General features: G+C 43.6%; 1 protein-coding gene across 5 annotated transcripts in view; it reads right to left on the reverse strand.

Annotated features, from left to right (window-relative positions):
- Positions 1 to 1,752: 1,752 nt before the first annotated feature.
- EEFSEC (eukaryotic elongation factor, selenocysteine-tRNA specific) overlaps positions 1,753 to 17,701 on the reverse strand; it is a 262,269-nt gene continuing 246,320 nt past the window's right edge. For 4 of the 5 annotated variants that reach the window (XM_084840159.1, XM_084840163.1, XM_084840165.1 and 1 more), the window contains one exon: positions 1,753 to 8,719. In XM_084840159.1, the coding sequence (XP_084696285.1) occupies positions 8,535 to 8,719 (185 nt within the window). In that variant the 3' untranslated portion in view covers positions 1,753 to 8,534. The remainder of the gene's footprint in view (positions 8,720 to 17,701) is intronic. The other variant, XR_014788537.1, reaches the window with a different exon arrangement.

The raw sequence follows: 17,701 nt of genomic DNA on the forward strand, positions 1-17,701 counted from the left end.
AATAAAACAATTTAAAATATATAGAACATTAAAACCACAATATAACAATACAACCACAATAAAACCTAGCAGCAGTACAGGAGTTTAAAATACAGATTTAAAACAGCAAAGATAAAAATTTAGAAAGCTAAAATGCCTGGGAAAATAAAAAGGTCTTCTCCTGGCGCCGAAAGGAGTACAATGTAGGCGCCAGGCGAACCTCACTAGGGAGCTCATTCCAGAGCCGGGGTGCCACAACAGAAAAAGCCCTCCTCCTAGTAGCCACCCGCCTCACTTCCTTTGGCAGGGGCTCACGGAGAAGGGCCACTGATGATGATCTTAAGGTCAGGGCAGGCACATATGGGAGGAGGCGATCCTTCAGGTAACCTGGCCCCAAGCCGTTAAGGGCTTTGAATGTTAACACCAGCACTTTGAATCGGGCCCGGAAATGGACTGGCAGCCAGTGCAGCTGGAAAAGTACTGGCGTAATATGAGCTCGCAGGCCAGTCCCTGTTAACAATCTTGCTGCCCTGTTTTGGACCAGCTGAAGTTTCCGGACCGTTTTCAAAGGCAGCCCCACGTATAACGCATTGCAGTAATCCAGACGAGAAGTTATCAGAGCATGGATAACTGTAGCTAGGCTATCTCTGTCCAGATAAGGGCGTAGTTGGTATACCAGCCTAAGGTGATAAAAAGTGCTCCGTGCCACTGAGTTCACCTGTGCCTCAAGTGACAGTTCTGGATCCAAGAGCACCCCCAAACTATGAACCTGATCCTTTAGGGGGAGTGCAACCCCCTCCAGAACAGGTTGAATATCACCTAGCCGGGCAGACGAACCACCAACAGTACCTCCGTCTTGTCTGGATTGAGTTTCAGTTTATTAGCCCTCATCCAGTCCATTACCGTGCCCAGGCACTGGTTCAGAACAGCCACTGCCTCACCTGGTTTTGATGAGAAAGAGAGATAGAGCTGGGTGTCATCCACATATTGATGGCACCTCAGCCCACACCTCCGGATAACCTCCCCCAGCGGTTTCATGTAGATGTTAAACAGCATGGGGGGATAAAATAGAGCCCTGTGGAACCCCATGGCACAATTGCCATGGCACAGAGCAATAATTCCCCAGCACCACCTTCTGGAATCGGCCATCCAAGTAGGAGCGGAACCACTGTAGTGCAGTGCCTCCAACTCCCAACCCAGACAACCATAAGGTATATGATGTCTACAGCATTCCCACAGTCCAAAAGGGAGGTTACCTGATCAAAAAATGAGATCAGATTCGTCTGGCAGGACTTGTTTTTGACAAATCCATGTTGGCTTCGAGTAATCACTGCATTGTTTTCAAGGTGTTTCCAGATGGATTGCTTTATGATCTGCTCCAGAATTTTCCCAGAGACTGATGTCAGACTGACTGGTCTGTAGTTCCCAGGTTCCTCCTTTTTACCCTTTTTGAAGATAGGGACATTAGCCCTCCTCCAGTCATCTGGCACTTCCCCCATCCTCCATGATTTCTCAAAGAGAATAGAACAGCGGTTCTGAGAGCTCTTCTGCCAGTTCCTTTATTACTCTAGGATGCAGTTCATCTGGCCCTGGAGATTTGAACTCATTCAAAGTAATGAGGTGTTCCTTGACCATATGCCTATCGATCTCAAGCTGCAATCCTGCCCCTTCAGCCTGTACTTCGCCTTTGCCAGGGGGGTCATAGACCCTCTTTTGGGAGAAGACTGAGCCAAAGTAGGAATTGAGCACCTCTGCCTTTTCTTTTTCCTCTGTTATAACTTTGCCATCCTTATTTAATAGCTGAACAATCATTTCTTTCATCTGCCTTTTACTATGCACGTAGCTGAAGAAAGCCTTTTTGTTGTTTTTAGCATCCCTCACTAACCTCAGCTCGTTCTCACCTTTAGCCTTCCTGACACCATCCCTGCAATTCTGTGCTTGCTGCCTGTACTCTTCCTTTGTTACTTGGCCTTCTTTCCACTTCTTATATGTGTCCTTTTTTGTTTTCAGGTCATCCCTAAGGTTTTTGTGAAGCCACATTGGCTTCTTCTGTTGTCTTCCACCTTTTCTTCTTGTTGGAATTGTTTGTAATTGTGCCTTGAGAATTTCCTTTTTCAAAAGCTCCCACCCATCTTGGACTCCTTTTCTTGTTAGCGTCGCTTCCCATGAGACCTTACTGATCATTGTTCTGAGTTTATGAAAATCAGCTTTCCTAAAATCCAGGGTACGCGTTTGACTACACTCGGCTTTTGCTTCCCTTAGAACCAAGAACTCAAGTACAACATGGTCGCTTTCCCCCAGAGTTCCTGTAACTGCTACTTTATCCACTAAGTCATCTCTGTTGGTTAGGATCAAGTCAAGGATAGCTGATCCTCTAGTTCCTTCCTCTACTTTCTGTAGGAGGAAGTTATCCGCCACACAAGTCAGGAATTTCCTGGAGGGGCCATGTTTTGCAGAATTTGTCTCCCAACAAATATCGAGGAAATTGAAGTCCCCCATTGCTACTACATCATGCTTCCTTAAAACATTGGCTATTTGCTTTTCAAAAGTTTCATCCTTGTCTTCTCCTTGATTGGGTGGCTGGTAGTAGACTCCGACCAACAGGTTCCTTTTATTCTTTGCTCCATTTATTTCAACCCAGATGCTCTCGATGGGGCTACCAAGCTCCTCCTCCTGTATTTCTGTGCAGGGATATGTATTTTTCACATACAGCGCAACCCCACCTCCCTTTCTGTTCCTCCTGTTCTTTTTGAACAAGTTATATCCTTCAATTGCTGTATTCCAGTCATGAGAGTCATCCCACCAAGTCTCAGTTATACCTATCAAGTACTTTTGCTGTTGCTGAGCTCGCCAGTTAATTCCTTCTTTTTCAGGATGTTCCAAACTGTTGTGTTGGCCACTCCCAATGTTTTTGCTATCTCTCTGATGGGTTTATTTTGTTTCCTCAGCCTAATGATGACCTCCTTCACTCGCATGGGCACCTCTTTGGACCTCATGTTGGGAGTTCCAGTGAACAGCTACCAAATGCAAATGTAACACTCAGAACCACCTCCAGGCCTTTTAGCTGCTTGACTGGTCATGGGGTACCCCAGAAACAGGCCACACCTGGCCATGCAGCTGCTTGTCAGCCATTCGTTCCATTACTTATGAGCCACCAACGATGGGGGGGGGATGCCACTGGCTGTCCTTCCTGAATGGTTAGTGCCCCACTTTTGTCAAACCCCTTGAATTACAGCTGAAAGTTCTGACTTCGCTCCCATCTGGGTGTGTTTCCTTTCAACTTCATTGTGGTGGTGTACAGAGGCCAACTGCCAAAACAGTTATCCTTGTTCTGATATTTCTGGCCCTGACTGCAGGTTCAGCCCACTTTATTGCTTCCTTGCCGAGCATGGCAGGGGAACTAGCAATTAATTGCCCTTTATTTAGCTGGCTTGTGTTTCCCATGGTGAGTGCGTGAAATGTTAAATTACTGGCTCCTTTCTAGTAAATTTTGGTATAATGGAAGGAAACTAGCAATTTCACACACACACACACACACACACACACACACAGAAGAACAAAAACTGCCTAATAGGGGGCAATTAATCACTAATCCCCCATGCTATGAGGAAAGGCAATAAAACAGCTGAAAGTAGGAAGCTTTCAATTAACATTAGAAAGGACCATCATTGAATGGAATTTATTTATGAGTTGACAGTATAGAAGAAATTTTGCTATGGGAAAGTGCACTACAGGATAATATAGCCCTGTATTAAGTGCTTGTGTAGAACCTCCATTTTAATTCCACTTCCAGCTGGTTATGGAAAAACAATGCCTCAGCAGAACTAAGGAGCTCTACTATGGAAGCAATATTGGTAAATACCCTGGTGCTATAAACTTACACTTACGGAATTTGTCACAAATAGCCACAATTAGGCAGGACTTGGATTTCCTTTCACTCTCAATGCATAACTGATTTAACTGTGACAAAATAAAGAGTGTCACCATATATGTTATTAATCTCTGGTTTAATTTACTGTGAGTCACTTTGCGTGTTACAAACAGAAAAGCAACTGAAATTCAAATTAATCATCATCATTATTGTCATCATTTCAAGCAGCTATTGAGCTCGCTGGGATCAAACCTTGAATTAAGCTGAAATAAATTCCAGCAGAGGGGAGATGCTGTTGAAAAGCTGTGCCCCCCTGAAAACAACTTTATGTATGGTGTCTATCCCACCCAACCCCAAACACACACACACACACACACTTTCACACTCGAACCAGAGTACATAAAATCCTGTGCATCAGCATCAATATAGCATTTTCTGGCTTTTCTCAATTTCTCTTTCAAACCTTTTAGTTTTGCAGCAATTATAAAGCATTGTCTCCTGCAACATATGCTAGCAGTACAACATGTTCCACAACATTTAACTCCTTTTCTCAGCTGCCATTCTGGAGCTTCACGGCTTAATGATACAGAGTCAGTAGATCACAATATGACCCTGTTAATATTTTTAATGCCATTTTTACAAATTACACCATAATGCACCGATTACCAGGATGAAAGCAAAATCTCGGCTGCGTCTGTCTGGAGCCCAAATAAAAGAACGTTTGAACATCTGTTCATCCTACAAATGTCTTTAAAAACTTTGATTTTCCTGTAATCATTTGGTTCCACCATTTCACTCGTTTTCTGAATGTGTATCCAACAGCCTCAGGACAGTAGCCAGAGATCAGTGGTAATAGTACATTATAATCAAAGTTCCTGGGTGCACTTCTGTTTTCCTTTCAGAATTAACTAGAAGGGGATGAGGGAGCTTTCTGTCCTTTATTAATACTGAGCTCATAGTGCTGGGCGAAGTGACAGTACAGAAAAACCTTAAGTGAGAGGTTTAATACAAAATTCTAAAGCACAAGGATATAGGCTCAAGTCCACCTAGAAGCTCTGCTCCTTTTACCAGATGTTTTGTTCAGTGGTGCATAACATGCACTCCGAACATGGTCAGAGGCACTCCCGTTTACTAATTACTATATATGTAATATACGTAATGGCTTCAAAATGTTTTCCAAATGGCCAAATCCCATGAACATATTAGATCACAGACTGTCAAGGTAAGCAAGGAGATGTAATGAGAAGCAAAGAACGAACTAGGGGCAACAGAGTAAACATTCAAGTGAAAGACATATATCTTCCTTTACACAGTAGCGTCTGTAGAAAATTGTGCTGAAGCACCACAAATTAAAGAATGACATACCCACCTAATTGACTGGTGAAGCTAGGGCAAAAATCAGAAAATTCACTAATTTTTAACAGGCTTTCTATTTTCTTCGTGTTTCATTTTTCAGGGCCCTGTTTTTGAGTGTAGTAGGAAGACTGGATTTAATGAAACACTGGGGATCCCCAGAGATACAATACTGAGAGCTGGTGTAGTGCTTGGATTATGAGCACAGCTGGATGTCCAGGGTTCAAATTCAGTTCAGCCATTTATTTATTAGTTATCTATTATAGCTTTTAGCCTGCATTTTCTTCAAGAATCTCAGGTTCTCCCCAACCCATTTATTCTCACTGTGAGGTCAGTTAGGCTAAGAGATAGTAACTTGCCTGAGATCACCCAATGTGTTTCATTGCTGTGTGGAGATTTGAACCTGGGCCCTGCCTGTTCTAGTTTATGAGCTCAAGTTAGTTTATGAGGTGGTCTCAAGCAGGCCATTATTGCCCCAGCCCTTTTCTACCACATTTGTATGGTTGCTCATCAACATATGATCTCTGGACAACTTACAAAACCACGTATTATATCTGTAATATGCAGATAAAGATACTGGCCCACCTTGCAAGATTTTTGCAAGGATTACTGAGGTAACATATATATGCAAGAAAAATGAAATACAGATAACTACTTATTAATTAATACATTTTCAAGAAAACATAAAATAAGAAAAATAAGAAAGAACCACAGTTCCAGAAGGTTGAGGTGGCATTATAGAGGTCACTCCTCTCCACACAGTTGTGTTACCATACAGAGGCCATTCACAGCCTCATATAGCAAATATTGCTATGAAGTACTCTTACAAGAAGAGAAAGTGCAATTTTTCCTTTACAAAGATAACGTTCCTCCCCCGCCCCCCATGGGTCTGGTAACCTAAGTCATACTAAGTAATAACTGAATTCACCTGCCTAATTCCTCATGGATTATGCTGAAAGCATACCCAATAATCCTAAAGGATGTGCTAAAGCTTTGGCTGAGACTCACTCACTCAGCAGAAATTGCTGAAGATCACTCCACACAGCACTTTTCTCCATTTTAACTTAAAGGAGCACTGTCCAAACTAGGTTAGGCACCAAATTTGCCATGTTACAAGGTTACTTAGCAGAAAATGTTCTCATAGGTGTTTTCTTTTCTTTTAGATTTCTTCACTGTTGCCAAAAGACAGTATAAGATCACATATGATTTTGTTTTGCTATTGGAAAGTCAATAGTGAGGATCCACTCTCCTCTTTTTTAAGAAACCATGACTGAAATGGGGACAAGGAAAACAAGAAAATCAGTGAAGAAACGTCACTATTTTGGGTGCTATAAATTGATTTACTGATAGTTAATGTCAGAATATTTAGAATCATAGTCATAGCGCTTAGAAAAAATGCCAAGCACTCACATTATTAAGCCATCGCGTTTTGACATCAAGCATTATGCTATACGAAGCCTAACTAAGCCTAAGTGGAATTGAAATAGTCTTCCTTATTTCCATCTCCCTCTCCTTCCTTGCTTATCTCCCTAGTCTTGAACTTTGTAAGCTTCTCAGGGCAGGAGCCTGTCCTCTTGTACTCTATCAAGTGTCATGCATATTGATAGCAATATATTAAACCAGAAAAAGAATAACCTTTTGAGTGGCAATGGATGCTTTTTTTTTGGTTGCTGCTGTACCTCCATTAGATCTCAAAAAAGAATCCATCAAAGAAGGAGTGTCTATCTTCAGCCTACTGGCTTGTTCCAGCCCCAGTACTAAAAGTAATCTCTTTAAGCAACTTGTTGCCCTCCAGATGTTTTGTACTACAACTCCCACAATCCCTTAGCATTAGCCATGCTGGGTGGAGTTGATGGGAGTTTTAGTCCAAAACATCTGAGCACCAGCTTGCCCACGCCCTGCTTTAAGTCATTACTCCCAATAATCACAGCACAGTGTGAAAACTGACATTCACAAGGCTCTTGTCACTCATCACTTGGGAATCAGTTATGTACATACTTCACAGCAGAACTGGCTGAACAAATTTTGTCTAAAAAAATTGCTGCACTTTCTTACAGCTACAACCCTGACACTACACTGATCTAGCTATCCCAGTTTGTGTGTGTAATTTCTGTATATTTCTATTCACTGTCCAAATCACTCTCAGGATACCCAGTATGCTCTATAAATGACTGCTCGGGATTCATAGGAAAACTGGCTTTCATATCTTAAGCTGACTGGCAGAAATCATGCAGAAAATTGAGAAAGGACAAGTGTTATCTGTGGTAGCTAGTGCTCCCTAAATCTAGTGTGCCACAAACATTCCACACACTGGTCTTCAGATCTATCCCTGCCCCACTGCCAGCACACAGACAGCTCATGCAAAATACAGGTAACACACAATCCAATGTACTGACTGTGGATATCGGGGGAGTCAAAGCCTAGAAAGTTGACCTGTGCATCCTGTTTGGTATGGCCTACATAGGGTCTACCCCTCTCATTTCTGGCTTTGCTGAGCAGTAAGTGAATTCTCCTGTTTAAGAGGAAGAAGAGGATGTGAAACCAAAATGGCTGAATACAAGCTGAATATAAGTACAATTTATTATCTTCATATGTAAACAAAATCACTGCCTGTCTCAATTCTTTTTAATTCTTATAATTTGACACTTAGGTAATAACAATTAGGAAACTTTCAGAGATCATGAGCAGAGTTCACCTTCAACAGGGCTTATTAACAGTAGCTCTGAGTTGTTTATTTTCTCGGCTTTCTTAGAGGAAAACATTAGCTAGCAGATTCAGAAAGCTTGTATAAAAGTATTATACAAAAGCAGTTCAGAAGCCCTGAAACAGCAAAGGTTAACAACATATACCATGAAATTATGTACATCCCTGAGGATGTTCTGACACTGAAGCCAGTTATAAATGGTGCTCAAGATACAAACCTCATTTACAAAATAATCCCTGCCTTACAAATAGCGCATTTGGATTATTAAACATAAAAGAATTTAAACACCTAATTTACTTTCAACATGAACAGTCTTCGCATTTTGCCTTCCCATCAAGTCACAGTAGTGAAATTTCACATATTGGTTCGATTCTCTAGCTAACATAAAATATGAGAAAATTCAGATATATAAATGAGACTATTTGCATTAGCTGTGAAACAACTAAAGAATTTCAACAGGTGCCATCTACTTGCAGCACAGTATACTGGAACAGCAAAGCCAGAGAGAGACAAACAGACAGAGAGTGCCTGTAGGCCAGTGACACCAAAAAGAATGGCCTTCAGTCCATGATATTGCCTTACAAGTTATTTTGGTGTTCAGTGTTTAAAGGATACTTCAAATGTTTCTCAAGACTGAATCATTTTCTTCTGTGCATCAAAGATGTATCTTTTAAAGAGAAGAGTGATATGAACAGGCTGGACTGAGTCAATCTTGTTGCTTTCATCCTCTTTTGCTGCATCCCCCTTCCCTGCCTTGGGCTTCTTCTTGGAGATGGCAGTCAGAAGTGCCTTTGTTTCTGGCCTCATCCCATCTGAAAAGAATAAAGACATGTATTAAAAAGGAAAAACCTCTGGGCAAACATTTAAAAATTATTAGTGTCAATCTCATAGTGGTTTGAACATGAGCTCATCCTTGCAGGATTCCAAAGTAAGATCAGGAGTCCAGAAAATCTAGGAAAACTGGCAGTTCTACCACCTCATTTCAGACCTTCATTGACTAACAGGGTAAATAAGTAAACCTCCTGAAAACAGGTTGGCTACAGGCACACACAGACATACACACACACACACACACACAATACATTCTAGCCTCTTCTGGAACCGCCATCTTTACTACTCGAAGCCTACATCTCATAAACAGCAGATAAGGCAGCAAACCTCATCTACCCTTAAAGGCGGCCTAAAAATAATTTAAATAAATACATAAAACTAACCTGTCTGAGCTGTTAAAAACATTTTCCCTGCACACAGCAAATCTCAGGGAGAAGAGCCCTATCCTAGGCTTCTTCCTAACATTCTAGTTTTCTATGGGTCCAGGGTGTTTTTGTAAGAGAGCTCTCCATCATCTGAGCCCCCACCTGCAGTCTGAAGAGATAAGCCCAGACAAAGATATACCTGACCTCCTAATGCCTGGAACACAATTATGGATTTTAATAAATTCGACAGAAGTTGGATAAAACTTAATAGAATGACAACTGCTACATAATCCAGAGTTTCTTTTGAAACATAGTATTAGTTAATATTATTTTTGTCATTTTATACTTTTTATAGGGGTGGCAGTAAGCAGAATGAATTTTTTAAGTTCAAATGCTTTGTTGGTGAATAAGCATTCACGTAATAGGTATAAGAACATGAATATATGCCGCCTTCTTAATCTTCTGAACTTTTATTTTAACTTGTCACATTGGAGTCTTTTAAAGAGATATATGGGAAGTCCAGCCCAAATCAAAGCAGGAGAACAAGGGAGAATAAATGCAGTCCAGGGGCTGCCACTGAGGCCTTTTATTTCTTCAGGTGGATAACAGAGATCTCCTTAAAAGCATATTCAGTGCCACCTAGCTGAATATTCCGAAAATGTAGTTCTTGGGCAATGAGCCAATTTCAGCTCAGGTATTTCTAACCTGTGGTGTCACATAACCTTATCTCAAACACTTAATCAGCTTCTCTCCCCTCATACTGAAATTCAGAGACAGATTCTCATATCGTGGCCCGACAAAAAGATTGAGATGCTTATGATTTACTGGAGACAGGACGTCTACAAACACAGGTGATCTGTTCCATTGCAGACAAACTAAATGGCCATTCACAGCTGATTGTGGCGATTCAACACCGGAAATTTTTTTCTTCTTTTAGCCTTGTCAGGCAGATATATCCACCATGTGGTAAGCACAGCATTCTGCAAAGGTCTAAATGAAGGGAGAAACTACTGTAACAAGGCCGGAAATCTACTCACTTTTCTCTCCAACATTTACAGCCATTTTTCAGATAAGACAGAACACTGCCTCATGGATCACCTGACATATGAAACATGATCATGTGAGGCCATCCTCCCACCTGTTGGTGATCACTTATGAATCTTGAAGCAATTGTTATATGGAAGAAGATAGTACTGAAAAGTTTAAGGGCCACTCCACACACTGCATGTTTAGGTGTATACCCGAGATGCTGCCCCAAGCTCCTTTGAGTAACAGCATACTAAAAGGTAAGTGGTGAATGCAGCAAACATTTGTCATATGGACTGGATGATCAGCAGCTCCCTGCTGAGTGCATACTCAGTAGCAAACACAGGTTTAGGCTGCATAATTCCCACATAACTGTGACATGTTCTGGTTCTTCACAGGTTATACCCTCAACAGGGAATTGCAGTCAATTTGTGAAAAACCAGAGCTTTTCATAGTATGTGAGAATTATGTAAGGCAAATCTGGGTTTGCAATTGCAACAAATCCAACCTTCTCTGCACCATCCCTTTCTGGAAATATCTTTTAATAAAGTACATAGCCAGGCAGCTGTAGACACCAATTTGCATATGTATAACTCTCCCGGGCTAACTCAGCTTATGTGAAAGAGGCACTGCAGAAATCTCCTAAAAGACGCATGACCAGGTCCTCCCAGGCCCCATCTACATGGCACCGCTTTAACCCTTCACTCCATCACTACCGTATAGCATTGCCGCTTCAAATTCACTTCTGCTGCAATACTCTTGCAATTTACTGTGGGCTTCCCCAACAGACTCCACTGTGCCCTTTTTTTGCCATTATATTTTAATGCGGAGCTGTGCAGGCCCATGAGCATGGGGGTGCGACACTTCAGTGGCTGTTTTGTATTTTAGGGGCTCTGTTGTATTTGTATGTCCCTTGTTAGGTAAAAAGTGGGTGTTCTGTGCTCCTTCATTTCCATGCAAACTGTTTGGCAGTTCCCCAACCTGAGACTCTCACGATGGTTCACACTCACCCAAGGCGTGAGAGGTACGTGCCTACCCATCACTCTGAAATGGTGGCCGGAGCGAAGCTGGTCCTCCCACAAGACCCCCCAGCCCTTGGGCACTGAATCCAAAAGCAACCATTGCGAAGATACGAAGCTGCAAAAAGTGTGCAAGTGTGATTAAATAAATGAAAACACCTCTCTGTGCCTCTGTAACTGCGCAGCTGCGAAGGGACGGGGGGAGTAAAGGCGCATCACAGAGTGACACAAGCACTACACACGCATACAACACGCCCACTGCAAAATGCGAAGTCAGTTTGGGGAAGGGGCAGACAGCTCGCAACCGCAGGAAACCTGCAGCAAACCTGCATCAAACCATAAACTAAACATCGCAGCAAAATGCCTCCTTGGAAATCCACATTTTCCAGGAGAAAACCACAGATGGCTGCAAAGTGGCGACTACACTGTATGTCCCGAAGGACCACAACTCATAGCCACCTCAGAGTAAAAGGCTCGTGTAGATGGGGCCCCAGTCTATTGATTCATTGGTCTGAATCTCCTTCCCTGGAAATTTGGCCCAGCCCCCATAGAAGTACTTAGGATCTTTGAGATTTTCCTTTGTGTTTGACTGGCTGGCAAGGAGTGCAGACAAGGGCAACCCAGGTTCAGAGTCCAGGCGGACCTCATCCCTTCCCCCACTGTAAACTGCTTTGGTGAGTTACTCTTAGAATCCTAATCCATGGGTGCTAGTGAGCTAGTTTGATGTTTATTTTATCTTTAAAGTAACTGACCATTTCTGAACTTCTCTCTGCTTGGTTCTTTAATAAATATATTGAATCGGAAGCTGGACTTGATTTGATTCTCTTGCCAAGCCTGGAAGCTGGCCAACCTACCCATGTGGTAGACTGCTTGGCAAACACACAAACCCAGTTGTGAAAGAGGTTCAAGGAAGCTCTGGGAAGGGGACCTATCCTTCTCCATACAGAAAAGCCATAATCCTGGATTCCCATGTATCCAGGGTATAAGTTATTAAATACTAATATTCCATAAGAGATATTAATAAATACTATGTGGGTGGTGGCAGCCTACTCCTGAGGAATATAGACAAAGGGTGGCTTGCAACCTGTCTTACCTTGCAGGGTTGGAGGTCCAGACACACCAGTTTGTCACAGTCACTGAGTGTATACTCAACAGGGACTTGCAGCTAATCACACCTCTGTGACAAGTGTATTTGTATGATATACATGCTTGTTGCATTCACAATTTTTTAATCAACATCATTAACGCTAGTTCCAGATTTTGAGGAGCCCTTGGCAAGGAGCCCTCAGTACCTCCCTTCTCCTCCCTGCCATGACCCCACACTCTCACTGTGCTTCTGGGCCCAATTCCCACTGCTGTCTGGGGGGAAAGGGGATATATGTGAACAGGCATAGAATCATAGAATCATAGAATCATAGAATAGTAGGGTTGGAAGGGGCCTACAAGGCCATCGAGTCCAACCCCCTGCTCAATGCAGGAATCCAAGTCAGAGCATCCCTGACAAATGGCTGTCCAGCCTCGTCTTGAACACCTCCAGTGTGGGAGAGCCCACCACCTCCCCAGGTAATTGGTTCCATTGCCGTATTGCTCTGACACTCAGGAAGTTTTTCCTGATGTTCAGTCGGAATCTGGCTTCCTGTAACTTGAGCCCATTATTCCGTGTCCTGCACTCTGGGATGATCAAGAAGAGATCCTGGCCTTCTTCTCTGTGACAACCTTTCAAGTACTTGAAGAGTGCTATCATATCTCCCCTCAGTCTTCTCTTCTCAAGGCTAAACATGCCCAGTTCTTTCAGTCTCTCTTCATAGGGCTTTGTTTCCAGTCCCCTGATCATCTTTGTTGCCCTCCTTTGAACCCTCTCCAGCTTGTCTGCATCCTTCTTAAAGTGTGGTGCCCAGAACTGGACACAGTACTCCAGATGAGGCCTAACCAGTGCTGAGTAGAGGGGAACTAGTACTTCCCGGGATTTGGAAGCGATGCTTCTATGAATGCAGCCCAAAATAGCATTTGCCTTTTTTGCAGCCACATCACATTGTTGGCTCATATTCAGCTTGTGATCGACGACAATTCCAAGATCCTTCTCGCTCGTAGTGTGGTTGAGCCACGTATCCCCCATCTTGTAACTGTGCATTTGGTTTCTTTTTCCTAGGTGCACAACTTGGCATTTGTCCCTATTAAATGCCATTCTGTTGTTTTCTGCCCAGCACTCCAGTCTATCCAGATCACTTTGAATTCTGTTTCTGTCTTCCAAAGTATTAGCTATCCCTCGCAATTTTGTGTCATCTGCAAATTTGATCAGCATTCCCTGCACCTCCTCCTCCAAGTCATTAATAAAAATGTTGAAGAGCACTGGGCCCAGGACTGAGCCCTGCGGTACCCCACTCGTTACCTCTCCCCAGCTTGAGAAGGTCCCATTGATAAGCACTCTTTGAGTCCGATTCTGTAGCCAACTGTGGATCCACCGGATCGTTGTTTCATCTAGCCCACTTCGAGCTAGTTTGCTCATCAGGAGATCATGGGGCACTTTGTCGAAAGCTTTGCTGAAGTCGAGGTATATGATGTCTACAGCATTCCCACGGTCTACAAGGGAGGTGACTTGATCAAAAAATGAGATCAGATTTGTCTGGCAGGACTTGTTTTTGACAAATCCATGTTGGCTTCGAGTAATCACGGCATTGTTGTCAAGGTGCTTCCAGATGGATTGCTTTATGATCTGCTCCAGAATTTTCCCAGGGATTGATGTCAGACTGACTGGTCTGTAGTTCCCAGGTTCCTCCTTTTTACCCTTTTTGAAGATAGGGACAACGTTAGCCCTCCTCCAGTCATCTGGCACTTCCCCGGTCCTCCATGATTTCTCAAAGAGAATAGACAGCGGTTCTGAGAGTTCTTCTGCCAGTTCCTTTATGACTCTAGGATGCAGTTCATCTGGCCCTGGAGATTTGAACTCATTCAAAGTAATGAGGTGTTCCTTGACCATATGCCTGTCGATCTCAAGCTGCAATCCTGCCCCTTCAGCCTGTACTTCGCCTTTGCCAGGGGGGTCATAGACCCTCTTTTGGGAGAAGACTGAGCCAAGGTAGGAATTGAGCACCTCTGCCTTTTCTTTGTCCTCTGTTATCATTTTGCCATCCTTATTTAATAGCTGAACAACCATTTCTTTCCTCTGCCTTTTACTATGCACGTAGCTGAAGAAAGCCTTTTTGTTGTTTTTAGCATCCCTCGCTAACCTCACCTCGTTCTCCGCTTTAGCCTTCCTGACGCCATCCCTGCAATTCTGTGCTACCTGCCTGTACTCTTCCTTTGTTACTTGGCCTTCTTTCCACTTCCTATATGTGTCCTTTTTTGTTTTCAGGTCATCCCTAAGCTTTTTGTGAAGCCACATTGGCTTCTTCTGTTGTCTTCCACCTTTTCTTCTTGTTGGAATTGTTTGTGATTGTGCATTGAGAATTTCCTTTTTTAAAAGTTCCCACCCATCTTGGACTCCTTTTCTCGCTAGCATTGCTTGCCATGGGACCTTACTGATCATTGTTCTGAGTTTATTAAAATCAGCTTTCCTAAAATCCAGGGTACGCGTTTGACTACACTCGGCTTTTGCTTCCCTTAGAACCAAGAACTCAAGTACAACATGGTCGCTTTCCCCCAGAGTTCCTGTAACTGCTACTTTATCCACTAAGTCATCTCTGTTGGTTAGGATCAAGTCAAGGATAGCCGATCCTCTAGTTCCTTCCTCTACTTTCTGTAGGAGGAAGTTATCCGCCACACAAGTCAGGAATTTCCTGGAGGGGCCATGTTTTGCAGAATTTGTCTCCCAACAAATATCGGGGAAATTGAAGTCCCCCATTACTACTACATCATGCTTCCTTAAAACATTGGCTATTTGCTTTTCAAAAGTTTCATCCTTGTCTTCTCCTTGATTGGGTGGCCGGTAGTAGACTCCGACCACCAGGTTCCTTTTATTCTTTGCTCCATTTATTTCAACCCAGATGCTCTCGATGGGGCTACCAAGCTCCTCCTCCTGTATTTCTGTGCAGAGATATGTATTTTTCACATACAGTGCAACCCCGCCTCCCTTTCTGTTCCTCCTGTTCTTTTTGAACAAGTTATATCCTTCAACTGCTGTATTCCAGTCATGAGAGTCATCCCACCAAGTCTCAGTTATACCTATCAAGTCATAATTTCCCTCCTGTATTAAGAGTTCAAGTTCGTTCTGTTTGTTTCCCATACTCTGGGCATTAGTATATAGACATCGAAGACCATGTGCTTCATAGTCTGGCTTTCTTCCTACATGTGTCTGAAGACTATTATTGGACGCTATCAGAGCTGTTCTCTCCATTGCAGTGCATGCGCCTACGTCCATTGTTACCCCCAACATTACATCTCCCTTCCCCGTAGGATTCAGTTTAAAGCCCTCCTGATGAAGTTCTTCATGCTGTGGCCAAACACATTCTTCCCAGCCTTTGTGAGGTGCAACCCATCCCTAGCCAACAGCCCATCTTCCAGGAAGTATAGCCCGTGGTCCCAGAATCCAAATCTCTCTCGTCGGCACCACCTTCGTAGCCAGTCATTCACCCGGAGTATTTTTCGTTCCCTTTCTATCCCTCTTCTAACTACTGGAAGGATGGATGAGAAAACTATCTGGGCCCCAAAGTTCTTGAGTTTCCTTCCCAAAGCTTCAAAGTCTGACGTGATCTCTTCGTAGCTCCGCTTGGCGGTATCATTTGTTCCCACATGGATGAGAAGAAAGGGATACCTGTCAGTGGGCTTTATGAGTGCAGGCAACCTTTCAGTCACGTCTCTAATCTGTCCTCCCGGGAGACAACATACCTGGCGAGTCCACGGGTCTTCGCGACATACTTGGGTCTCGATCCCACGCAGCAAGGAGTCTCCCACTACTACCACTCTTCTCTTCTTCTTCTTGTAGGCCTGGGTTTCATCGCCTCTGTTTGACTGACCTTTAGCCTCTTGCTCACTCTCATGCAGGTTCCCCTGTGATTCTTCCTCTGCAGGCTGTCCTCCAGTCTCATCTGCAAGTACCTGGAATCGGTTCCACAGCTCCACCGCTTCCACTGGTGCAGAGTGTCGTCTAGTTCTTCTTCTCCTAACTGTCACCGTTTTCCAAGGAGTATCCTCTACTCCATTTTTCTTCACCTCAGCATTTCCCACTGCCTCATCTTGCTGTTGCTCTTCAAGCTTGTGGTCTGCCCTTTGCTGCTGTAGTTCCCCCATTCTGTCCAAGAACTCTTCGTGTTCTCTTATTCCCCGGAGGGTTGACAGTCGCCGCTCCAGTCCACTTACTTTTTCCTCCAGCAGCGTGATCAACTTGCACTTGTTGCAGGTGTAGGCCATGTTGTTCTCAGGCAAGAAAACAAACATTGCACACACCTTGCAGGTCACCACCACTGGAGAGTCTTGTCCTTCCATAGCCTCTTTTCCCTTTTTGTGTCTAGCTTTGTGATTGTTCTAGACTAGCCTGTGCCTGCTCCTCTACTCAGTAGAGGTTAAAAGCAGAGTCCCACTGGTGTGGAAGTGTGTGTTACAAGACAAATAAATGAAAAAAAGTTAGTAAAAAAAATAAAATAAAATAAAATAAAAAAAATGTTAGGGGCCTCCCCCTTGACCTCCCCTGCCGAACTCCCCTGGCCAACTCCTGTTTGCTCCCCCTGTTCGCTCGCTCTCTGGGAGCTTGCTTGCTTCTGTAGTCCCTGGACCAGCTGGAGCAGCTTGCTCTGCTCTGCTCTGCTCAGCTGGGAGGCGGGAAACAGACTCCCAGCAGTTCCTGCTCCTTTCTCACCTGCATATTCCCTCTAGGGCTAGTTGGCGAGAGTAGGCAAGCAGGCAACAAGGGCAAGAGGAGCAGCAGCAGCAGGGCAGGGGCTCTAGTGGTCAGTTGTAGGCCCCTGCTAGCTGTAGGCCTCATGCTGGTGCACCCAAATGCCACCGCCTGCTCTGATTCTATTAGCAACACTTTTACTCTGCTCTCCCTTAAAGTTGTTGAGGGTAGCATCTTAGATGTAATGTGTGAAAAGGCTTTGTCCATGAGTGAAAAGCACTCCCAATTATGCTATATCCTAAAATGGACTGCAGTACTGTACTCCCCACTCCCCGCCATAACAACATGTCAGTAGCAAGTGATCAAGTAGCAGGATCTGTCACAGGTTACATTTTGCACCTGGAAATGCAATTTGGCCCTATATTATGCACTCTGCCAACAGTGGCGGTGGATGGGTGGGAAACGCACACATTAATTACATGAATCTAAAATATCTCACAAACTAAATTTAACCCCCACCAACTCCCCTGTTCAAGGCTTTGTGACCATGCATACTAGGCGCAACAGTTGCAGTTCTCAGTTTTGCTGTTAAAAAAAGTTTTCCAGTGTTTTCTAATAATTTTAATATCTGCTGGTTTGGCAAAGAAAGAAAAACCAAAGAATGAGAAAGAGAAGAAGCTAGTCCTCTCTGTGGAATTATGTTACATGTCACTAGGTTTATTTGTAATTAGAGGAATCCATTCCCCATGCTTCTTCGCTTTGTAAAGAAAAAGTACTTTAAGG

Source organism: Heloderma suspectum, chromosome 2 (assembly GCF_057233095.1).
Source record: "Heloderma suspectum isolate Gila_16-S chromosome 2, 16-S_ref, whole genome shotgun sequence".
NCBI classification, from domain to species: Eukaryota; Metazoa; Chordata; class Lepidosauria; order Squamata; family Helodermatidae; genus Heloderma; species Heloderma suspectum.